The following is a 26319-nucleotide window of genomic DNA, read 5'->3' as shown; positions in this document are numbered from 1 at the left end:
ATCACTTGTATTAATTATTCTTTTTTATGTTCAAGTTGTCCCACCTTTGGCTTATGGGAATTCCTTTCTTTTGACTTAAGTGTTCTTTTGGTTTGACTTACTAAGACCTTTGATAACTTCTTGCTTTCTGGTCAACATGAAAATGCCCCAGGCTCATTTTGTACATATCCTGTTTCAGACTTGGGATCAGTCTTCAAGGAATCCTAGATATTTTTCAGAGGGAAGTGAATCACAGTCTGGGTACTGGATGTCCTCAGTGTTATTGGGATGTCATTGCTTCGAGGACTTTTCAGTACACAGAGATAGAATATATTTTCTTCAAGGGGTAGAGCTAGCATTTTGTGGGGAGGGAAAATCAGTTTACATGGTTTTTGATTAAAATTTAACATTATGGCTTTTTATTTCACTTACTGAATTTTATACTTGTATCTCTTTTTCTTTTAATTGAAAATCTTGGTTCCTAAAATATTCACTTATTTGCATTGGCTTACTACATGTATTTAAATAGTTTCAAAATAATAATAATGTCAGTATTACTATGAATTGACTATCAAGTTCAGCCTAAAATTTCTTTGCAGTACTTTACTAGGATGTACAGTTAAAATACTGCATTCTAAAGGCAGTTAAAATAGTTAATATTTCTTTGTGGTTGTATCACTAGTTAGTATACAGTTAGATTAGTTCATTTGTTTTCACTCTTTAAAAATGTCTTTTTCTGTTTTGACTATGTACAACTATATAACAACTTAGAAGTCTCATTTTTCCATCATCCCTTCTACCTCATTCCTTCCTCTTCCTATTGGTCATTTTTAAGACTTAGTTTGTGGTTTGTCTTTACAGTGTTTTCGTAGCAAAATTATATGTATTCATTCTTGCCCCTCTCCTCCATATACAAACGGTAGCCTACCATATGTGCTGTTTGCATCTCTTCTTTTTTGCAATTTTTTTTTTTTTTGGTACGTGGGCCTCTCACTGTTGTGGCCTCTCCCGTTGCGGAGCACAGGCTCCGGACGCGCAGGCTCAGCGGCCATGGCTCACGGACCCAGCCGATCCGCGGCACATGGGATCCTCCCGGACCCGGGCACGAACCCGCGTCCCCTGCATCGGCAGGCAGACTCTCAACCACTGCGCCACCAGGGAAGCCCCTCTCTTTTTATATATTATAGCTTGAAGATTATTCCACATCATTATATAGAGATCTTTTATGGCTCCATAGTATTCCATTATGTTAATATATCTTCATATATTCATTGTTTTTATTGATGTTATTATGGGTTATTTCCAAGCTTTTACTGCTTCAGATAATGTCACACTTAATAATAACCATATGTATATATTGTTTCATATTTACAGGGATGTATTTTCACAGTAGATTCCTAGAAGTAGGATTGTCAAGTTAAAGGGTACATGTGATTTTTCTTGATTTCTGTCAGGGGTGGTATCATTTTTGCATTCCTGTCGCAGTGTATTGGCCTCATCTTTGTCAACTGATTGTGGTGTCAGATTTTTGGATTTTTGCCAGTCTTATTAGGTAAGCATTGTCTCATGTAGTTTTAAAAATTGTGGTAAAATGTTCATAACAAAATTCACTATTTTAACCATTTTTAAATTTATAGTTCAGTGACATTAAGGACATTGTCTTGTTGTGCAACCATTACCACTGTTCATCTCCAGAACTACTACATCATCCCATACTGAAACTCTGTACCGATTAAACGACGACTCCCTGCTCCCCCTCCCACCTGTCCTGGCAACTACTGTTCTACTTTCTGTCTATGAATTTGACTCTTCTAGGTACCTCATATAAGTGAAATCATACAGTGTTTGCCTTTTTGTGATTGGCTTATTTCACTGAGCAGACCTGGTTCATCAGTGTTGCAGCATGTGTCAGAACTTCCTTTCTTTTAAAGCTGAATAATATTCTGTTGTATGTATGTATCACATTTTGTTTATCCATTCATCTGTTGATGGATACTTGTTTTGCCCATTTTTGAATTGGGTTATTTTTGTTGTTGTTTTTTGTTTTTCTTATGTTATTTAAATGTGTGTTGTTATGAATGATACAAAGCATCTTTTCATATGTTTGAGTCATTTTCATTTCTTTTGTGAATTTGCTGTTCATATCTTTGCCTTTAAAAAATTGAGTATTGATCTTATTTTCCTATAATTTTTAGGAACTAATTGTGTATATGTGATATGTTATAAATATATTTTCCTACATTTTCATTTGTTTTTTTACTTTGCTTATGCTTTTGCCATGCATACTTTAGAAAAACTTGTTGTATAGTATAGTTTATCAGTCTGTATTTCTTCTAGATTTTGAGTAATAGCTGGGAAGTTGTTTTTTTTTTCCTCCACTCTTAGTTTATGAAGGTATTCACTCCTATTTTCTTCTAGTACTTATACTGTTTCATTTTCCATTTCAATCTCTGATCCATTTGGAGTTAATTTTGGTGTATAATATGAAGTATAGATCCGATTTTGTTTTTCTGAATGGCTATCCAGTTGTTCTAATACTAATGATTAAACTGTCCATCTTTCCCTCTGATGCTGATTATGTCTTCTTTGGAGAAATGTGTATTCAAGTTCTTTGCCCATTTTTTAATTGGATTATTTTGGGGTTTTTTTGCTGTTGAGTCATATGAGTTCTTTATATGTTTTGGATATTAACCCCTTATCAGATATATGATTTGAGATAACACTTTCATCATATACTAGATTTCAATGTACTCTTGAGTTTATTTCTGGATTCTATTCTCTTGGTCTGTTTGTTCATGTGCCAGTATCACAACATTTATCTAGAGGTTCTTGGTAAATCCCATAAATTCTGATATGTTGTATTTCCCTGTTTGTTTGTCTCAGGAAATTTTTTATTTCTCATTTTGTTTCTTTGATCAGTTTAATATTTAAGAAGATCTCAGTGTCACATGAAAACTGGAAAATTTTCTTGTTCTCTTCTACATTATGTATAATAGTGCCAAACATCAATTTTCAGGAACCCCATTATAAATGTTTGTTTATCCTGAGATATGTTAACTTTATTCTTCAGACACTTCTTTATATTGCTATTAAGCAGTTTTAAAAATACCCTTGATGATTGACTTGCAGATGCTTTCTCGGAAATTAAAATAGATCATGTATCCTGTTTTGCCCTAAGCCACATACTTACCCGCTTAGGGAATTCTTAACTGATTAGAATCATACTTGTAGAATGCTTGAAGTCTATCTGTCTCATTGTGTAGAGGAGAAAATGGAGACTCAGAGAGGATATTAAATGACCTGCTTAAAATCCCCTAACAAGTCTTCCTTGTGGCTGTGGCCAGTATTCAGGTTTCTCAACATGTAGTCCCTACTCGTTCTTCTTACATCTCAGTAACACTCTGTGTGTGAAGATTTTTATTACCTAATTCAATTTCTTGTTTTAGGTTTATTCTGATATTATATTTCTTCTTGAGGTGGTTTTGGTAATTGGTGTTCTTCCAGCAATTTGAACATTCTGTCAAAATTGTCTCATTTATTGGCATAAAGTTGTTTATAGTATTCCCTTATAATCCTTTAAATTTCTGTAGGGTTGGAAGTGATGTCCCTACTGTATTTTTATTTTGGTACCTTTGTGTATCTCTCTTCCCTCTCCTTTCTTCCTCCCCTCTACTCCTGTTTTGACCTTGATCTTTTTAAAGAAACAACCTGGCTTCACTGACTTTTTCCTTCTTCTATTTTTCTGTTTTTCATTTCATTGGTTTCCATGCTGATCTTTATTATTACCTTCCCTTTGATTGCTTTGGAATTAGTCTGCTCTTTTTCTAGTTTTTATTTATGTATGTATGTATGGCAGTGTTGGGTCTTCATTTCTGCGTGGGGGCTTTCTCTAGTTGTGCTGAGCAGGGGCTACTCTTCGTTGCAGTGCACGGGCTTCTCATTGTGGTGGCTTCTCTTTGTTGCAGAGCACAGGTTCTATGTGCGCGGGCTTAAGTAGTTGTGGCATGAGGGCTCAGTAGTTGTGGCTCACGGGCTCTAGAGCACAGGCTCAGTAGTTGTGGTGTGCGGGCTTAGTTGCTCTGCGGCACGTGGGATCTTCCCGTACCAGGGCTTGAATCCGTGTCCCCTGCATTGGCAGGTGGATTCTTAACCACTGCGCCACCAGGGAAGTCCCCTTTTTCTAGTTTCTTAAGGTGGAAGATTAGTTTGTTGACTTGAGGTCTTTCTTCTTCTGTAATATAGATATTTAATAAGGCTAAATTTCTAAACACTGCTTTAAAAATTTCTAAACACTGCTTTAGAAATTTCTAAACACTGCTTTAGCTGCATCCCATAGATTTTTATATTTTGTGTTTTCATTCTTATTCAGTTCAAAATACTGCTTCCTAACTTCTTTTGTGATTTCTTTGACCCATGGATTATGTAGAAGTGACAGATTGATTCTTACTTGGAGATTTCCCATATTTTATTCTGTTGATTTCTAATTTAATTCTCTTGGAGTAAAACATTTTCTATAATTTCACTCCTTTTAAATTCACTGTTTTATGGGCAGGCATATGGGGTATCTTGGAAAATAATTCAAGTATGCTTGAAAAGAATGTGTATTTTGATGTTCTTGGTTGGAGCATTCTATAAATGTCATTTAAGTCAAATTGGTTGATATTGTTTAGTTCTGTATCTTTGGTGTTTTCTCTCTAGTATCAATTATCAGTGTAGTCTTCAACTACTATTATTGTATTGTTTATTTCTCCTTTTTATTGTCAGTTTTTGCTTCACGTATTTTGGGATTCTCTTGTTAGGTGTGTATATGTATAAGGGTTAAATCTTCCTGATGGTTAACTTCATTATCATTATGAAATATTCCCCTTTGTCCCTCTTAATTTTCCTTACTCTGAAGTCTGCTTTGTCTCATGTTAAGATATCCATTCCAGCTTTCTTTTGATAAGTGTTTCCATGGTTTTTTAAAAAATTCATTCTTTTAAACCTGTTTGTGTCTTTGAATCTAGACTGTCTCTTATAGACAGCATAGGTATGGTTAGATCTTTTATCCAGTCTTGGAAACTTTACCTTTGGAGTATTTGATCTAGTCACATTTAATGTGATTATTGATAGAGTTGGATTTACACCAGACACTGTGCCCTTTACTTTCTATGTCAAATGTCCTTTTTGTCTGTCTGTTCCGCTCTTACTACCTTCTTTTGTGTTAAATAGAAAATTAAAGTTATACTATTTAAATTTCCTTCTCCCCTCCCTACATACCTATATCCATTTGAATTTTTTCCTTAGTAGTTGCTCTGTGGATTACAATGTGCATATTTATCATACTCTTCTTTAAAGTAATACTTAATTCCAGCAAAATACAGAAACTTAGCTCCAGTATATCTTCATTTACTACCCCCCTTGTGCATTATTGTCAGAAATATTATGCTTATATGTTATAACCCAAACAAGATTGTTTTATACTTACTGTTTCATGCAATCTTTTGCTTTTAAATGAGTTTTTAAAAGCAAAAAGAGAAAATATATAGTCTTCCTTGTTTATTTACCTTTGTATCTATCTCTACTTCATATGGATTTGAAATCCTGTCTAATGTTACTTACTTTCAATTAGCAGGACTTGTAAGGCAGACCTGCTAGCAACAAATTCAGCCTTTGTTTATCTGTGAATGTCTTTGTTTCACCTTCATTTTTGAAGGGTAATTTTGCTGGGTATAGATTCTTGTTTGTTAGTTTGCTTCTTTCAGCACTTTGAGTATGTTATCCTAATGCCTCCTGGTATTTCTAGTGAGAAGTTATCTGGTAATTGTATTGTTCCTTTATATGTGATAAGTTGTTTTCTCGTGCTGCTTTCAATATATATTCTCTTTGTTTATGTAACAGTTTGACTGTGATGCACCTAGGTATGATGATCTCTTTGTGTTTATCCAGCTTGGAGTTTATTGAACATCTGGATCTTAGATGAATATTTTTCCACCAAATTTGTTTTCAGTTGTTATTTTTTCTGCCTTCTCTTTTTGAGACTCCTGTAACTGCTGGGAGGCTTGCTTGAACATTTTAGTCTCTGAGGCTTTCCTTATTTTCTTCATTCTTTTTTCCTTTTGTTCTTTAAATTCAAATTCAAGTTCATTGATTCTTTCTCTCTCATCTCAGATCTACTGTTGAGCTCCTCTAGTAAACTTTTCATTTCAGTTGTACTTAAAAAAGTTTATTTATTTATTTATTTTTGACGGCATCAGGTCTTAGTTGAGGCACATGGGATCTTTTGTTGTGGCACACGGGCTTCTCTCTAGTTGTGGTGTGCGTGGGCTCAGTAGTTGTGGCGTGGGCTTAGTTGCCCTGAGGCACGTGGAATCTTAGCTCCCCGACCAGGGATGGAACCCACGTCCCCTGCCTTGGAAGGTGCGTTCCCAACCACTTGATCACCAGGGAAGTCCCTCAGTCGTACTTTTTAACGAAAGAATTTCCATCTCTTTACTGAGCTTCTGTATTTGATGAATCATTATTTTTCTTAATGAGTCATTGTCATTCTTTCCTTTAAGTCTTTAAATATGGTTTCCTTTAGTTCTTTACCCGTTATTTGATAGAATGTCCCTCAGTTTGAATTTGTTTGATATAGAAATGATTATTAATGTGTGTCTTAATGTGTGTGTGTTTTCTATCTTTTAAGGTTGGGGCTGTCAGGGTTTCATTTGGATGAGATTAATTGGAATGTGGCACTTAAAGTGTAAGTGGTATTTGATAATTGCAAATCCTAATTTGTTCTTTGACAAATTGGTTAGTTGGATTGATGGGACTGCTGTTTGTTTTCTTGTAAGCAGCTGCCCTTATTGTCATAATCACTAGTTTTCTAATAGCAACTAAAGGTTACATTTAGGCAAATTTGAATTTCTTGGCCACACATATTTTTTAGCCTGTGATGAATATTTTAGTTATAGTTTCTATTACTTCAATTACAAAAACCTTTGCCAGATACCACTGATTTATTATTTCATTAAAGTCCTTCTGTCATTACTAAAAGTCAGTTGCTTGCAAGAACAGAAATCTCCTCCAAGTAGCCTAAGAAAAGGAGACGACATAGGTGAATCTCAAGGAAATAAGGTTTAGGAGGACAGCCCAAAGATACAGGGATGCTTCTGTTGTTAGGATGCCATTCTCTGTGCGTGTCTGTGTGTTCTCTGTGTGTATGTCTTGGTCTGCCTCACATTGTGTGTTCTCTCATTTCTCCTCTGCATATCTCTTGTATACCTTTCTGTTTATCATTGTTCTCTGGTTGCATTTGTGCAAAATGGCCAGTGGCTTCTGAATCCACATAACCAGTTACGTCTCCAGTGCCCATGTGCGTGTAACTGATCCAGCCTCTGTGGGCCAAGTTCAGATTCCCAGGAGGAAACCTTTCATGTGTGCATCCTGGTCCAGTTAGATGTGGCAGAGGACAGTCATCTCTTTCTGTAAAATCTGTAGTTGAGGACAAGTTTTCTAAAAGGGGGATGTGAGCCAAGAGTGGCCTCAGTTAGTACAAATTTTGGATTGATTTTGGTAGTAAATCCCAAATGTTTTTGGAAACCTGGTATTTTCTTTTGCTGGGGAAAGTTTATGTAGAAAGCCAGTTCTGAAACATTGGTCACAACAGAATTCAACATTATAGGTTGTTTTTAGTGATTTCATTTTGAAATACTTTGTGCATAAAAACAGAAACATAGCTGGTAAAATGTGAAAACTACTCTGTGTACCTTGTATACATACATTGACAACTAGTAATTATTTTGAATTGTTAGGTGTTTGTAGTTTCAAAGTCTGGGCTCTTTAGGCCTGTTCTGTATGACCTCCCAGTTCTGGTTTACTTTGTAGTTCTTAGATCTTTCCTTACCTTTTCCTTTTCCTTTTCTTTTTTCCTTTTCCTTTTCCCCTCCTTCCCTCCCTTCCTTCCTTTTTTTTCTTCCTTTCTTTCTTTGGGTATATATTTATTTACTTTTTTTGGAAATATAGTTGATGCACAATATTATGTTTTAAGTGTACTACTTAGTGATTTGACATTTTCATATATTATGAAATGATCACCACCTAAGTCTAGTAACCATCTGTCCCCATACAAAATTTTACAATATTACTGGCCATATTTCTTATGCTGTATGTTATTTATTTAATAAATTTAGATTTGTGTCTCTTATCGCCTTCACCTATTTTGTTCCCATCCCCTTCCCCTCCAGCAACCACCTGTTTGTTTTCTGTGAGTCTGTTTTCATTTTATTTTGTTTGTCTTATCTTTAGATTCCACATATAACTGAGATTATATGGTTTTTGTCTTTCTCTGTTTGACCTGTTTCACTTAGCGTACGTAATACCCTCCAAGACCATCCATGTTGCTGCAGATGGCAAATTTCATTCTTTTTTATGGCTGAGTAGTATTCCTTTATATATATATATATATATATATATATATATATATATAAATGCAGTAATATGCTAAAGAAAGACAAAATACTAGAAAGTAGTAGAAATTTTCAGTGATATATATATCACATTTTCTTCATCCATTCATCTGTTGGTAGACACTTAGGTTGCTTCCATATCTCAGCAACTGTAAGTAGTGGTCTGTGAACATTGGTGTGCATATATCTTTTTGAATTAGTGTTTCTGTTTTCTTTTTTTTTTTTTTTTTTTTGCGGTATGCGGGCCTCTCACTGTTGTGGCCTCTCCCGTTGCGGAGCACAGGCTCCGGTCGCGCAGGCCTAGCGGCCATGGCTCACGGGCTTAGTTGCTCCGCGGCATGTGGGATCTTCCCGGACCAGGGCACGAACCCGTGTCTCCTGCATCGGCAGGCGGATTCTCAACCACTGCGCCACCAGGGAAGCCCTGTGTTTCTGTTTTCCTCAAGTAAATATACAGAAGTCAAGTTGCCTATCATATGGCAGTTATATTTTTAATTTTGAGGAACCTCCATACTGTTTTCCTTAGTGACTGCTACAATTTACAGTCCCACCAACAGTGCACGAGGGTTCCCTTTTCTCCACTTCCTTGTCAACACTTATTATTTCTTGTCTTCTTGATGATAGCCATTCTGGCAGGTGTGAGATGGTATATCTCATTGTGGTTTTGATTTGCATTTCCCTGTTCATTAGTGATGTTGATTATCTCTTCATGAGTCTGTTGGCCATCTGTATGTTTTCCTTGGAAAAAATGTTTACTCAGGTCTTCTGCCCACTTTTTAATTGGGTTGTTGCTCGTTGTTTTGATGTTGACTTGTATAAATTCTTTGTATATTTTGGATATTAACTTATCAGATATATCATTTGCAAATATATCCCATATAGTAGGCTGCCTTTTTTTAATAAGTAAAGTGCCTTTTTTTTTTTTAGATTTCATTTTTGGCTGTGTTGGGTCTTCGTCGCTGCGCACGGGCTTTCTCTAGTTGTGGCAGCAAGGGTCTACTCTTCGTTGCGGTGCGTGGGCTCTAGGCGTGCGAGCTTCAGTAGTTGCAGCACGTGGGCTCAGTTGCAGCATGTGGGCCCTAGAGCACACAGTCTTCAGTAGTTGTGGGTTTTATATGTTAATACAGAAGGGTTTTTTTATGTATTAATACATATAAACATTCTCTATGCATATATATTTATATAATTTCAAATTAGGGTCATACTTTATATATACTATTTTGTACCTGTTTTTCATGTTTTTTATATATATATATATATAATCTATATTTTTTATTCTGTGATTACATTTTATTTTTTTTGTGTGTGTGTGTTTATGTTCTATGAAGGAAAATCACATAATACTTTTGGTTGTATACCTCTTAATGATATTTGTACACTGCTTTAAATATTTTATTGCAGGTGGCCAGCCTTTCGAGTTCAGTCTTAAACAACAAACGTCTTCTGATTAAATATTCTGGAGCTTGTAACTTGAATGATGAGAACTCAGTGTTTGCATATTTAGGGGCCCAGTGAGCATTTCCCTTTTCCCCTATTCAAGTTGAGCCACTTGAGAAGAAAAGGGAATCAGGCAAATAGAGATCCAAATAAATGTTCTCTTATCACTGAGAAAAAGTTGTGTTGGAGGTTGTTGCTTAGATCTGCAGCAACGTCAGGTTTCATGTATGTAGTCTCTGTCCCCTAAGTTTAGATCTTGGAACTGCCCACTGAGGGAAGGATTGTGTCTGCAGAGCTGTCCCTCGTATCGTTGCCTTACTCGTTACTGTACCATTCGTTCTTTCTACTTAGCTCCTTGCTTCTGAGTGGCATACTATATGGTAAAGGTCATTTATCCCAGTTTTAAGTTACAAGCGTCTCTTGAGGTCTGCCTAAAGGTTGGCCATTTGTCTGAGTGTCTGATGCTGAGTATTACCAACAACGTAAGATTGGTTGGAGCACTCTGTAGTCAGTTTAGCTGGCTCTCCATTGGGAAAGTCTCCACCTGCCTGGTTATTATTATTTTATTTTTATTTTTTTTGTGTGGTACACGGGCCTCTCACTGTTGTGGCCTCTCCCGTTGCAGAGCACAGGCTCCGGACGCACAGGCTCAGCGGCCATGGCTCACGGGCCCAGCCGCTCTGCGGCACGTGGGATCTTCCCAGACCGGGGCACGAACCCGCGTCCCCTGCATCGGCAGGCGGACTCTCAACCACTGCGCCACCAGGGAAGCCCCCTGGTTATTATTATTAAAGTAGATTGGTGAAAGGCAAGTAGAGGTTCTTTGCATTAGTTTTCAGGCCCTTCTGATTCCCTGTCTCTTGTGTTCTGTTCTTGGTTTTGTTGGTGGCTTGTGAGCTGCACATGGTATGACTTTTGAATGTGCCCGTTTTGATTTTCTAGCAGCACAACTCACCAGGAAAACCGTATTAGGGTCTTAATGCGCCGTTTATTCTTGCATGTTTCCCCTTGTTTTGGACCCATGAACCTAACGAAATAATGTTTCTCTGGATTCTGTGAGGGCAGTGTATGATCCACCTCTCTTTGGCATATCTCTGCCTCTCCCATTTTATTTTAGGAATAGGAGCTGATTCTGATCATAATCTTGAACTTGTAGGGCCCCCAAATAGTTGGTTTTTTTGCTGGTTGTCCAGCCTCCATCAGGGCCCAGTTGAGTCTTCTACAGTGAGTGGGGGACATCCTCAAGATCCTGTGGCTACTAGTACTCCCAGCGCAGTGCTGCTGCTTCATCAGTAAGTTGATTGCCTGGCCAGTGGTTCTCCCTTGGTGTGACCCTGAACTTTGAGCACTAGTGCCCTATCCTTGGACTAACCTGGGATATGAAGCTGTTTCCTTCATTGCTGGTGGTAGAATCTCATACCCATTGGGGGTGATCTGAAATGATTATTGGCTTCCAAGCACAAGAGCTGAGCAGTGTCACTGAATACATAGTCATAATTTGTTATAATAATCATCATTGCTATTTCTTTCTTTTTTTGGCCTTGCTGTGCAGCTTGTGGGATCCTAGTTCCCAGACCAGGGCTTGAACCCGGGCCCACGTCAGTGAAGGCACCGAGCCTTAACCATCGGCCTGCCAGGGAATCCCCATCATTGCTATTTCTTTACTCTCTCACAGTACGGTTGCACATGTAGCTAGTTGTGCTTTTGAACCAAATCGTAAACTGCTTGATACTGTCAGGTCTTCCTCACCTATTTTAACCATCTTTTTTTAATGTGGCTGGCTTGCCTTTTTGACAGATAGGGTACAAGATTTTTACTGGGGCATAAACACATTCATGCCCTGAATATATAACCATCCTGTTTAGACTGCAGCTTCTTGTAATTGTTTCAGAGAGTAGTGGTTTATCTGAGGACAGAATTCTCTGGGCAGTGTGGTTGTTGCTGACCTGCTCTTATAAAATCTTTTCCACTGAGAAGTCAGGTTGATGGCATGCCTGGATCTGGATGTTCAGTCACCCAGTCTCGTACCAAGTTTTAAGATGCCCAGTAACTGACACGGTAGGCTCTAGTTCATCGTTACACTGCTGGGCACCTGTGAGGCCTAGGCCACCTGTCTCTTCCCTCTTCCATGGGTTAAGGTTAGCTCAGTAGTTACAATACCATATTTCCTTTAATCTAAGGTACCATCTATTTAAAATGCATCCCAATATCAGAGATAAAACTTTTACCCTCAGTTTTATTGAGAGATAATTGACATACATCACTATATAAATTTAAAGTGTACAGCATCATGGTTTGATTTACATATGCAGGCGTACCTTATTTTATTGTGCTTTGCTTTATTGTGCTTCATGGATATGGTATGTTTTACAAATTGAAGGTTTGTGGCAATGCTGCGTAGTCAGATGATGGTTAGCATTTTTTAGCAATAAGGTATTTTAAAATTAAGGTATATACTTTTTTTTTTTAGACATAATGCTATTGCACACTTAATAGACTACAGTGTAGTATAAATATAACTTCTATATACATACACTAGGAAGCCGAAACATTTGTGTTACTTGCTTTATTGTGATATTGGCTTTATTGTTGGAGTCTGGAACTAAACCTGTGTTATCTCCGAGGCATGCCTGTACCATGAAATGATTACCACAGTAGGTTTAGCATCCGTTATCTCATATGGAGATACTGAACTTCTAAAATATATGTTTGGGGATCAATGAAATCTAGTTTTAGGGCTTCCCTGGTGGCGCAGTGGTTGAGAGTCCGCCTGCCGATGCAGGGGACGCGGGTTCGTGCCCCGGTCCAGGAGGATCCCATGTGCCGCGGAGCGGCTGGGCCCGTGGGCCGTGGCCGCTGGGCCTGCGCGTCCGGAGCCTGTGCTCCGCGGCAGGAGAGACCACGGAAGTGAGAGGCCCGCGTACCACAAAAAAAAAAAAAAAAAAAAAAAAATCTAGTTTTAAGGTTAACGCTAGAGATGAGAAGATGTGAGGGCTCTTTAGCACTTGGCAAGGCCTACGCTGGTGCTCCGACTTCTCAGTAGTTCTGCTCACACATGTGTGACATGGATTCACTGCAGAATCTTGCTGGCCTAGGTCATGACCAGATTCACTTGACTCTTTTCCAGCATACTGCTTTCCCTCTAATAGACGTAATTCTTAAGGATGGCGTTGTCATTTTATCCAGTAATACCATAAAATTTTTTAATTTAACACTGCCCTTTTCAGTACCCTTTCTCCCGCGCCTCCTACCTCCTGCAATTTGCCTAATTCCTGATCCTACTTTTATGATGCGAATTTTAGCAGGTGTCATCAACATGCTGGACTGTTCTGTTGCTTGGTATGGCTTTTTTAAAAAAAATTAATTAATTTATTTTTGGCTGCGTTGGGTCTTCGTTGCCACGCGTGGGCTTCCTCTAGTTGCGGCGAGCGGGGGCTACTCTTCCTGTGGTGCGCGGGCTTCTCATTGCGGTGGCTTCTCTTGTTGCGGAGCGCGGGCTGTAGGCTCGCGGGCTTCAGTAGTTGCGGCTCGTGAGCTCTAGAGCACAGGCTCCGTAGTTGTGGCGCACGGGCTTCGTTGCTCCGTGGCATGTGGGATCTTCCCGGACCGGGGCTCGAACCCGTGTCCCCTGCATTGGCAGGTGGATTCTTAACCACTGCGCCACCAGGGGAGCCCCTTGGTACGGCTTTGATGGCCTCATTCTTTTTGGAATATTGCTCATGTGTCCCAGAAGCTTTGCTACAGAACTGTCTGCGCCCATTTGTCTATTTTCCCGCATGAAATCAGTTCTGTTTAAGCATATGTCTTTTTATGTTAATGCCCAAAAGCCGTTCATTAAATGTAGATCTTTAAAGTCTGTTATTAAAGACTCCATTTTGCTAACATCTATGCCATTACTCTGAGAGCAGTTGAGGCTGAGGTGTATTTCGTTCTCTGCTAGCAAATGTAAGCTTCTAATGAGTACTGTTCATCTGAAATTTCCAGGCTGCAGAGACAGGGCATGGTCCTGTCTACATCCATCACTGTTTTATGAGGTGTACTCTATTGTTTATAGTTTTTAGAGGCTCACCTAGGAACTCCATCTGTATGTCCAGGCCAATTGAAGCCCGGTAGCTGTAACTTTGATTTTATGTGAATCCATTCCTAGGCTTCCTAGGGCTTTAATTGTTTTGGATGGATACAGAAGCCATCAGTTGTACCTAATGTCCGTAAGTTATTGGTCTTATTAACCACTAATATCTGGCAGTCTTAATTGAATCAGATCCCTAACACTTAAGTTTAAAAGGATTCCCTCAAATCTAGTAAGTGTTAGCTTCCCCTGCCTCACATTTAAATCTCCCTCTTTGAATTGATATTTTTGTTTATCTCCTTGTGGCTCCCTTCATCCAAATTTTTATTTTCCCAAAGCCTTAATTCTCAGAAGTGGTAACTTCATCATTTAAGTCCTTGTGTCAGTGGTGAAGTCCCACGGACCCTGATGGTCAGTCATCTTCTTAAATACAAGCTGACCACCATGACCTGGCAACGTACCAAGACTGACCTCAAGAAAGTACCGAAACCAAGGGTCTAGGCGTCCCTATTCCTGGCCCTCCATTCTCCAAAGAATCCATTCACCTGTTCTCCCTCCCATCAAAATTACATGTTAACCTTGTTCTGAGCCTTAACCAGAACCAGTTATAACTTCTGCTTTCTCTTCAGAGTTGGGTGCTTTAAACTAATAGCTGGCAACTCTGCTGGCAAAGCTCATGGCTTCATAATTTGGACAGTCCCAGTTATTAGCTCTCAAAGAGTACCCTGACTTTATCTGGTGATGCCCGTTTCACTTGAGAATTCCCAGATCCCTGGATGTCTATCAGTCTCATTCTGTCTGGCTGTTTTTTCACCTTGGATGTTACCCTTAAATTTCTCTTGGGGTGGGGGAATCCGATCGCTTTACAGTTTGTTATTCAGAACCTCAGGCATGGCCCCATATGTAGGTTTTCTGATATGTTTTTCCAAATTTAACCTTGTATTTTTATTGTAAACAGCATTGAACGATGTTCTAATTCTCCATGAGGCTACATTGGGCTAGATTATTTTTCCTGAGCTTCTTAATTTGCCCACGTATACTAGTAATAAACCACTATAATTTAAGGTTAACTGAGTGGGTGAGCCCTGATGCCTGCAATCTGAAAGAGCCTAATTAGCACATAACTTAGTGAGTTCCAAAGTTATTTGTTGTTTATCTACATGTAAGGAAAGTGGTGAAAAGACATTAAGTCCCTGAAAATCCTAGTTTAATAATGTATAGTAACTGTAGTTTTTCAGTATTTTAATTTTAATAATGGAAAGACATGCAAGGTAAAAGGCCCAAGAAATAACTTTGGCTGAAAAGTATTTCTGTTCTTGACTCTGAGTTCAAAGTAAATTAGCTCTTTTGTTTTCTTTTTTAAATAGGGTTACACATCATTTTGGAATGACTGTATATCATCTGGATTACGTGGCTGTATGTTAATTGAATTAGCGTTGAGAGGAAGGTTACAGCTAGAGGCTTGTGGAATGAGACGTAAAAGTCTGTTAACAAGAAAGGTAAGAGGGGGCCTATATAACATCTCCTTTTTAAAGAGTTTGTGCTGCCTGAAAATGAAGACTGTTTCTACTAATAGTTTTCTTTTTTATTGAAGTATAGTTGATTTACAGTGTTGTGTTAATTCCTGCTTACAACAAAGTGATTCAGTTATACATATACATGCATTTTAAAAAATATTCTTTTCCATTATGGCTTATCACAGGATATTGAATATAATTCCCTGTGCTATACAGTAGAACCTTGTTGTTTACTAATAGCTTTCAAAAATTAAAGAAGAGAAGTTGATTTTAAAGTTAAGTCTTTATTGAATCATGTTTCCATATCTTTTCTTGCATCCTTGGGTTTTTGGTTCTTTGCGCATAATGAGTAATGTAATTCATTGTTAGGATCACTGGCCATTGCATCCTACATATTCAGAAAGACTCCAAACTGTATTTGCTCCTCCTGAAAGCCATGACTTGGAAGACTTGACATAACTACTCAAAAGTGGTATTGTGCAAATTAACTACCCATAGGCTGTTGATCTTTTTGCCAGAATACAAATAGTTTTCAGATCTCTGCCTCTCCACTGTGAAGGTCTGTGTTAATAGAGGTATTATTGACTAGTTTTTAGAATTTCTAACTTTAACCTCAATCTAAAATATTCAAGACTCTTTCTCTTCTAGTCTGTCATTGTTTCTTGGGGGATGTGGGGTGTTTCAAAGCTATTTTTTCCTTAAAACATTGTCTTATAATGAAATCCAAAAAGTTTTAGGTAAAAACTGAACATTTTTTGATTGATATGCCAGAGAGAGTAATAATCCTATAGGAAAGAAAGAAATGTATTCTTGAAGGTTGTATGCGAAGTAAACACGGTATGGCAGAAGATATTCCTTGTGGAATAATAAAATTAAATCTAGTCATTTAGAGTCAAATGAGCTGGCATGAGATTAGTTTTGAAGTTACTGTTTTAGATATCTGTCATAAAGCAGAATAAAATTTTTATTTTACTGTGCAACCATAGATTTATGGAGGACAGAAACCTTAAGAATTTGTCATTATAATTATCAATGAAATGTACACATTGGCTACTACTAATAATAGAAATTACAAGTAATTTTACATTAATGTTATGGAGCCCTGACCTAAAGTGAAAAGATTTTGATACTGTTTGTTTGTTTTTGGAATAAGAACCAGTTTTGTGTTGATTATCAACAAATTATTTGCTCTTTTGTTCATTTATTCATTCATCATTTATTTATTTAGTGCTTAAGTCTTCCATGCATTGCGCTTGACTCTGGGGATACGCTGGAGACCAAGAGACACATGTTCCCTGCCTGCATGGGCCTTTTATTTCAATCTACTTGTTTGTATGATCTTAACTAGGCAGTTGATAGGTCTTTTGGAAAAATACTTCAATGTGATTTAATCTAGTCATTTAAAAATAATGATTGATTATATTAAGATAATACATATATGATAGTTATAAAATCAAATTGTACTTAAAGACGTACAACAAAAAAAATAGCAATCTTCTACCTGCCCTTCTCCACTCTTTAGTCTTGTATCTGGGCGGCAGCCATTCTCAGTCCTCGTATTAGTTTCGGAAGGCTGCCTTAGCAAATTACCACAGATTTGGTTGCTTGAAACAACAGACATTAATTCTCTTTACAGTTCTGGAGGCCACAATGTGCTCTTCCTTGCCTCTTCTAGCTTCTGATGGCTTTGAGACTTTCCTTGGCTTTTGGCTGCATCTCTCTCTGTCCTCTGTTTTTACATCACCCTCTCCTTTGTATGTCACTTGTAAGGACACTTTCATTGCATGTTGGGGCTCATCTGGATAATCCAGGACAATCTCATCTCCAGATCTGATTTAACTTAATTTTATCTACAAAGATTTATTGGGGATTAGATTCTGGGGGTTAGGACATGAACATCTTTTGGGGGTCACCATTCAGCCTTGCTACAGTTTTCACTTATTTGGGCATTTACTTCCATATTTCTAAATAAGTTTATACTGCCATTTCTTGATAAATCAGTTGGAGATGCTCTTTACTTACTTAGATATATTACTTAAAATAGATGGATACTTGTGGGCCTTCCGTGGTCCCGCAGTGGTTAAGAATCCGCCTGCCAATGCAGGGGACACGGGTTTGAGCCCTGGTCCGGGAAGATCCCACATGCCGCGGAGCAACCTAGCCCGTGCGCCACAACTACTGAGCCCGCTCTCTAGAGCCTGCGAGCCACGATTACTGAGCCCATGCGCCTAGAGCCCGTGCTCCGCAACAAGAGAAGCCACCGCAATGAGAAGCCTGTGCACCACAATGAAGAGCAGCTCCTGCTCGCCGCAACTAGAGAAAGCCCGCACACGGCAACGAAGACCCAACGCAGCCAAAAAAATATAGATGAATATTTGGCTTTCTTACATACCACTTTTTACCCCTACCTTTCAATCTTCCTAATAGAGTTATATCATAATTTTTGGCGAAACAGTAATGATTGTTTTATATTGTTACAACTATATTAATACTGTTTTCTATAGAGTTAAGTTATATCCTATGATTTCCTTTCTTAGATAGTTCTCTTTTTTTCTAGAGTTAATCCCTTTTTTAAAAGTTTTCTGTGAAGCTCTCCTTTTTTCTTACATGCTCCATCAGATAAAAGTTAGATTATTAATTTTCAAATGTTCAGATACATCAGATAACTGCATTAAAATTTGCCTGTGCTCCAGTCTGGACTGGTTGGTTATACTTTGGTTCTACTGGGACTTCCTGTCACTTTTTTTTTTTTTTTTTTTTACTGCTTTCAGCCCCCTGTTTTCTGAATCTAATGTTTTTCTTCCACCCTCGTGGGAGGAGAATGTTTTGAGACTTTGCATGCCTGAAAATTCCTTTATTGTACCATATTTCTATTTGACAGATTGGCTGGGAATAGAATGTTAGATTTTTCCCACAGAATTTTTAAGGCATTTCCCCATTGTCCTCTAGTATACAGAGTTGCTGTTAAAGTCTGATGCCCTTCTGATTGTCATTCTTTGTATGATACCTGTTTTTTCTTCTCTGGAAGCATTTAAGATCTTCTGTTTATCTCTAGTGTTCTGAAATTGTATAATATGCCTTGATGTGGGTCTTTTAAAATTCACTATTCTTGGACTTCTTCAATATAGAAATGTGTGTCTTTTGATTTTGGAAAGTTTTATTTCTTGTATCTTCACTCTGTTTCTAGAACTGTATAAGGTGGAGTGGACCTCTTGGCTGTTCTTTATTTTCTTTCTGATTTTTATGTTATTTTTCTTTCTGGTTTGTTTCCTTAGCTTTTTTGAGATATAATTGACATTCTCTTGGTCTCTCTTACCTTTTAATCCTCTGTTGAGTTTTTTATTGTGGTTTTCATGTTTTTGATTTTCAGGAACCTTTTTTTTTTGTATTGTGGCTTCTTCTTCTTCTTGTTTTATGGATGTAAGGTTTTCTTTTAAATCCCTGAGGCTATTACTGCTCTTTTGAGAATTTTCTTCATCTGTGTTATCTGTTTCTTCAGTTCTTATTTTCTCTTTTGGTCTCTTCCTTGTTGAAGACTTTCAAGTGTCTTGTCATCCTTGGTTATTTGTTTATATTTAAGAATGAGGCTTGTCCTCCAAGAAGAAAAACCCTAAATATAAATTATATGTTTGGGCAGGAATATTTACTAGTGGGCCACACATTGCTGAATTTTGTTAAGGAGTTGGAACTTGCTCTGAGTTATTGAAGAATTTTAAGCAGAAGCTGGAATGTCATGATAAGATTTACCTTTAGAAAGATCAGTGAGGAGTATGGATTGAAAAAGGCTAAAACTAGTTCAGGGAAGCTAGTTAGGGAACTTAATCCAAGGAAAGTTAATCAGATTAGGAAGATTAGAATGATTGCAGAGGTGATGGAGAAAAATAGTTCATCTGAGAGAGATTTGGGGGGCAGAATTTCATAAGAAAAAAAGATCCAACTATACCCAGCTTATTGTCACCGTGAGACCATTCTCAAAGGGGTGTGGGCATGCACTGGGTGTTAAGGCCAGATGGAAGAAGATTTAGGGAGTAAGTGAGAAGTAAGAAGTGGTGGCATGACCGTAGCATATAGACATACAGCTTTTTCTCCCAAAGTTCTCCTTTCTTTTTTCTTATTCTCTCTGACCCCCTACTAAAAGCATGGTCTAGAATAGTACTTTCCAATCAAACTCTCTGTGATGATGATGTTCTATATGTGCACTGTGCAGGATGGTAGCCACTAGCCACATGTGGCTATGAGCCAGACACTTGAAATGTGGTTAGTGCAAATTGAGACATGCTGTAAATAAAAACACACTGGATGTCTGAAGACTTACTATGGAAAAATAAGAATGTAAAACAATCTCAATTTAAAAATATTTATTACTATATTAAAATTAATTTCACCTGTTTTCATTTTTAAAAATATAACTACTAAGAAGTTTTAAAATAGGTTTGTGGCTTCTATTTCTGGTTCTAATTATATTCCCATTGGGTCATGTTGTCTCAGATACCGTATTTGCTTTTTTAACCTTTCATAAGATTGAGCGAAAAGGAAAGGATGTGTTGTCAAGGACAAGTTTGAGAGAAGACTCCCATTTTTAAAATAATACTGTTAAATTTCATAACATCTTAATAGGTAATATAACAAATTCAACTTTGATATTATAGAATTTCAACTAGAAATTTGTTTAGCCAAGAACGTTATTGAAGGCTATAAAGATCTAGTACTTGGTTAAAGCCGTGTAGCGTTTTCTTCTCTCATACCCTACCTCTGGTTTTTCTACTCTTAAAGTGGCTTCTATAGCCACCTTAACTTAAAGTTTTGTAGTATTTAAAAATTTTATGTAATCAGACCTATTGGTATTTTCAAGGATACTGCTTGTTGTCACAATTTTGAGAAAACTTTCTCATCCCCTCAATTATATTCCATATTTAAATCTTTACCTTTTATTGTGGTATAAGCTCTGCGGAGCCAAGTCTTGCTTTACCTCTGATTTGTTAGCCAGTTGTTTAGTAATATCTATTGAAAAATTAATTTCTCTACTGATGTGAGATGCCACCTTTATTCTGTATTCAATTCTTATGTATAATTGAGTCTGTTTCTATAACTAATAAATGTTTATAAAATGAATTTCTGGAGCAAATAGCCCAAGGTTTAGCAGTAAAAGGAATTACGATGAGTATAAACTGTTCTACCATTTTGCTTTCCTAATTATTGCACAGTAGCTAAATTTTCGTTCATGACTGTGGCTAATCTGGTTAGGTTAAATATTGGATTTCCTTAGTATGGAATTAGTTTAAAATCTGAACTTTGATACTGTATGAACACTTGGGGCTTTAAGCATAATGAAGTGTTTGCATAATTGTTTAAGTTTTTTGTTTAAAAAGAGCAAGTAGATCATGTGATTCTTGTTGATTACATTTTAGGTGATTTGTAAGTCAGATGCTCCAACAGGGGATGTTCTTCTTGATGAAGCTCTAAAGCATGTTAAGGAGACTCAGCCTCCAGAAACGGTCCAGAACTGGATTGAATTACTTAGTGGTAAGCTTCTGTGTATAAAGTAAAAACTGAATTCTCTGAAAGATTTTTGTAAAAGTTTAAAATCCTTTTGAAAGGAACTTAGACAAAATAGCCAAAAGCTCGTTTAGTTAGTTAGGCAATCTTGAAAGTTAATCAGTCTCTAAATAGGGAAAAGAGTGGTTTTTAAAATTACTTCACCTTTAACAAAACTGAGCGCATGTGAATCAGATATAGTATACTTCCTTAGCTTCCTTAGCTCCCGTCATTCTTTATCAAAATTACTTCATGCTACCTTATTCTGGATAGGCTAGGTTAAGCTGTGATAACAAATGACCCTAAAACCTCAGTGGCTTAAAACAACAGTTTCTTTCTCACTCATACTGTAAATCAGTCACAGGCCGCTTCATTCTCATTTTGGCAGCAGGGCAGATGGAGCTGCCACCATCTGGAGCACCGTCAGTCACTAGTGTGAAGGAAAGGAGAGAACGACAGGGCACCCAGGCTCTTAAATTTCTGCTCAGAAATGACGTGTGGTTCAGGTTTCATTGGTCAGAGCAAGTCACGTGGCCTCCCCTAACTTTAAGGAGACAGGAAGTGCAGCCGTAGGAAGGAGCACCTACTTGGTTGATAGCACTAATGACTACATTTATTTTAAAGTTATTTGTATATTTGTCTAATCTTCTAGACAGTAAACTCCTGGAGTACAGGACCTGAGTTAGCTTGTTGTTCCTCTCTGCTGTTATATAAAACATAGCTTCTGCGCACATCTATGCTCATTTCATTTCATGTTCAAATATATTGCTATTTAGACTGTTTTAAAAACGTTTGGAGGTTGCCAGAGATTGGTAATTAACATGATGTCATTTTTCTCACTTACAAATAGAGTTTCTAAAGTAATAGTTGTATTATGAAGATATTCTTATATCAGTAAAAGATTGAGTTTTGTGTGTTTATTTATAATGTGAATACACATATTCCAAACTTAGGTAGTAGGACAATAAGTGGGCACTTTATACTTATGACAGGGTTCATTCTTCCTTCTTATTGGTAGAGAACATAAGCTTATTCACAAGTTTGTCTTGATAATTTTGAGGGGTTGTTTTTGACCACCCTCTTGTAGATCTGCTGATAACTTCTTACCTCATTGAGTAAGAGAAACTTCCATGTGACCCTTTTTCCTTCTTTGTGGTTCGTCTTCAATTACAATTTGTTTTGTAGGAAATCCTTTAAAATTACTTTACCCATTTGATGAAAGTTTGTTTGGTTAAAGCTAGGTACTTACTCTGCACATACCAAGACTGTATGTCACAGCGCTCAGAACATTGTCAGCCCTCTTTGGGTGAGCCTTCCACCTATTCCGCAAACTGTGGCCAGCTGACAAAGACTCAGTGAGGGTATGCTGTTAACTCCATATGTTAAATATTAGCAAATACGATTTTTTTGAGATAAAAATAGAAGCGCTAATACCTTCTAACTGACGGATCATTTCTACATTCTCTGGAGCTCACTGGCCTAAGCAGTCTTTGTGTTGTGCTCATGTTGCGCTGCTGTTGCTGGCCACCACCACTTCCCGTGGTGCAAATTAGAATTTGTAATTAGGTTCTCAGCTGACCAAAAGGAGGGTTTCTCAAGTTGTAGTTACTCTTTTGGGAGGTAAGTCAGGTAAGTCAGAGTGCTAAAGTTCTTTTTATGGAATATAGTTTGTGTTGCCTTAACGTCAATGTTTTGGATATCCACTTTGGTGCCACATAGCACGTGGAGGTGTTTTCAGATGCTTCATCCATCAACAGTCTCTCTATCTTACATCATATATGTTAATGGCACATTGGGATTTGGGTTAATAATATATCTTAGACCACTGGATTTCCTTTGTTATGTACACAGGGAGTATGGCTTGCAAAGAGTTGAATCTCACCGTTTAATGTGGCTTAATGTCTTAAACGTTACCTGTTATGTAACATTTTATGCATGTAGCTTATCCAGTACTCAGTGTGTATGATAAATGAAAGTGGTTTTCAACTTGAGCTGTGTGCGCTGTTCTCACTTGGTTGAGTGAAAGGAGGGCAGAAGTCTATACGCTTTTCTCAAAAGTATTAAATATAATTAAGATTTTGTGAAACAGAGTGTCCATTTGAGTTAGGAATTTGTGTAAACCAAAGAAGCTAATACTAAGAAAGTGGTTTTTAAATTTTTTTAAACAACATCCTGTGAAGTTTAGGATGGCTGTAAATGCCAAAATATCTCCTACAGCACTTTGGTTGCATGTTCCTGATGTATAATAGGAATGACCTGTAATTTCAGCATAAAAGAAAGGAATCTGGAGTGGGAGAAGGAGAAAAAAGCACATTTCTTTTAAATTAAGAAAATATCTACTTCCCACCTAGTTAAAGTACTGCTAGTGCTTGCTGATTTTTAATAAAAAATTGTATCCAACCTAACACCGTTTTAACCATTTTTTTCCCCCTCCTGCTCCTGCTCCTCCGCCACAGTGCCTCCACCTCCCTCCTCCTCCTCCCTCTCTTCCTCCATTAACCATTTTTAAGTGTTCAGTTCTGTGGGTCATTTGTCGATTTAAAATTTTTTAGTTGCTTCAAAATAATGAGTGGTATCAAATACCAGTTATTGCAGCAATGCTGATGTAGGTACTGTGAAACTTAAAAAGAAGTGCTTCTATACTAAAAGAATGTTAAAATTCATTTGCAGAACAGTTGTGTATTTCTATCTATTTATTTATTTAGGCTGCGCTGGGTCTTCGTTGTGGCATGCAGGATCTTAGTTGCGGCATGCATGCAGGATCTAGTTCCCCGACCAGGGATCAAACCTGGGCCCCCTGCAATTGGGAGCGCGGAGTCTTACCCACTGGACCACTAGGGAAGTCCCCAGTTGTGTATGTCTAATAACAGATTGATAACAGATTAGAGTTTAACAGTATGGTTCTCTGAAAGTGCAGTATCCCAGAGAAGAGAAATCCTTGGGAGCTTTAGTAGTTGGAGGAAGTGGAACTTGGATTGGGCCTTTGAAAGGTAAAAATGAGACAGAAAGAAGGAAGTGTTCCTGTTCAGAGCGATTAGAGGGGGTGGTAAAATTGGTGGACCTATCCTTAAAAAGTTAAGTCTGTACTTTTTACTAGGTTTTCAAAACCTAGTATTGTACTGTATTGTTGAGGGATACGTGCATAGGTGGTGAGACTATGTAAAGAAAAAAGAATGATTAACCTAAGTTTGTTTGGTGGTTACCTCTGAGACAGAGAAGACACAAGGGAAGCATCTAAGGTCTTGATGAAGCTTTCTTCTTTACTTGGGGTGGGAGGATGGATACCCAGGGGTTCATCTTATTGTTATTTACAGTGTGCATATATACATGTTAAAATTACTGATATTTAAATATTACTTATATATCTTGTTATAAATATGTGTATTTGAGGCAAAGAGAAAAAAGTTTAAAGACTACTTTCTGTTTTCAAGAAGAGTATTTTTTGCTTTCTGGTCTTAAGACATGTAATTGATCAGTTTGGTCACAAGGTGTCGCTAGACTGCCGAATTTATGAACAAAGCTGCTTTTTTTGGGTAACATGATGTCAAGGAAGATGGAAGTTTTTTGTAGTGGAGTTATTTAGGTGCCTGCCAGTATGTCATTTTCACTGAAGTAATTGTTGGGCAGTGGGATATAAATACCCTTTGAAGAACTTCCTCTCCGTATATACTTCCCACAGTTTCCTTTATAAAAGAGTGAACTATAAATACATTTAAAATTTGCTTGTATAACTTATAAAGTCTTTTTTGCATAGTGAGTAATTTAGAATGAATGACAGTATGAATCACAGTAACATCTTTTAATCTAGAATTTTGAACATTATTCCTCCATTGGGGGTTTGTTACAGCATATTTAAAAGGTATTCAACATTCTGCTTAAATTGAAGCAGCTAAATCTTTAAGTAGATAGTATAGGTTAAACTTTTATTGTATCTTCTCTTCACTTAACCAACTCCCCTCCTCCCAACCCAGTTTATACTGTTGTCTTAAGTATGCTAATCTCAGGGGTAACTTTATTCTTTGGATTTAGATTAATTTGGTTCTTTTAAAATAAAAGACAGAAGTGTAAATCAACTAAAATAAAAAAATTTAAAAAGCAAAAGCCCAAATAGAAAAAAATAAAAGGCAGAAATGTCAGGATGCCAAGACACTTTGACCACTCACTTTATTTATTTATTTATTTATGTTTGTTTGTTTGTTTGTTTGTTTATATTTGGCTGCATTGGGTCTTTGTTGCTGCACACGGGTTTTCTCTGGTTGCGGCGAGCAGGGGCTACTCTTCATTGTGGTGCGCGGGCTTCTCATTGAGGTGGCTTCTCTTGACGCGCATCACGGGCTCTAGGTGCGCGGGCTTTAGTAGTTGTGGCGCACGTTGCTCCGCGGCATGTGGGATCTTCCTGGACCAGGGCTCGAACCCGTGTCCCCTGCACTGGCAGGTGGATTCTTAACCACTGTACCACCAGGGAAGCCCCACCACTCAGTTATTTTATTGTGCCTTTTTTGGGGTGTTCAAAATAGTATCAAACAACATTTACATATTACCCATACTGGTTTAGCTTTCTGCTTACAGGATTTTTTCATTTAAAAAAAATATCTGAGGAAAGCTGAATAACATTTTTGTTGGAGTGGGCACACAAGATTTGCCCTTTTCCAGGGAACTGCATCAAAAGATGATGATGTCTGAGTCCTTTTTTGTTACTTCCTCTGAGGCAGAAATGATTGCCCATAAATGAGAAAGGTCCAGTCACAAATGGAACACATTATTTGAAGGTTGGTCTGTGTTCAGGCTCTTCTCTTTCTTAGTAGCAACACTAAACTAAGGTAGCATATTTTGGATTTGAGGAATTTGTCACAGGAACTTTGTAATAAGCATTACTTGTCCTATGGGGTGCAGTATGTAAGATTTAATTGTGGATAAGGTGTGGATAAACCTTATTAGCATGACTTCAGTACAATAGACAGTAGGTTATAAACTGCTAATACCATTTATTTCCAATGAGAGGGAAAAAATCATTGTATACCAGCATCAGAGGGATTTCTGTGTTTTTTTTTAGGTCTGTAAAGAGAAATTGACCCATAAGTTTCTTAGAATAATCTTAAACCCCCCTCCCCTGCCCCAACAATTATTTGAGAATAGATAGCCAAGATGTTTTCTGAGACATAGAATAACTTCCTAATTGACTAGTTAGTTGCCAGGGAATAGTACTTCTTTGATAACTGACAAATTATTATTATGAGTATAGTTAATTAATTAACCTTGGATTTGAACTGTAGTTTTCTATGGGCTTTTACATAAATTTGGCTATTGATTATTTTGTGTTTGTTAGTTTGAATTTCCAAAAGTCATTTAAGAA

The 26319-nt window shown here is 37.5% G+C and overlaps 1 protein-coding gene across 2 annotated transcripts in view; it reads left to right on the top strand.

The window, feature by feature from the left end:
* Positions 1 to 26319, top strand: part of GOLPH3 (golgi phosphoprotein 3) — a 52160-nt gene that overhangs the window by 19666 nt on the left and 6175 nt on the right. Inside the window, exons 2-3 of one of the 2 annotated variants that reach the window (XM_059060846.2) lie at positions 15282 to 15413; positions 20840 to 20954. In XM_059060846.2, coding sequence (XP_058916829.1) covers positions 15282 to 15413; positions 20840 to 20954 — 247 coding nt within the window. The remainder of the gene's footprint in view (positions 1 to 15281; positions 15414 to 20839; positions 20955 to 26319) is intronic. The other variant, XM_067030852.1, reaches the window with a different exon arrangement.

Source organism: Kogia breviceps, chromosome 4, assembly GCF_026419965.1.
Source record: "Kogia breviceps isolate mKogBre1 chromosome 4, mKogBre1 haplotype 1, whole genome shotgun sequence".
NCBI classification, from domain to species: domain Eukaryota; kingdom Metazoa; phylum Chordata; class Mammalia; order Artiodactyla; family Physeteridae; genus Kogia; species Kogia breviceps.
The sequence above is the reverse complement of the archived record's forward strand: the minus strand, read 5'-3'. Positions and strand labels throughout refer to the sequence as shown.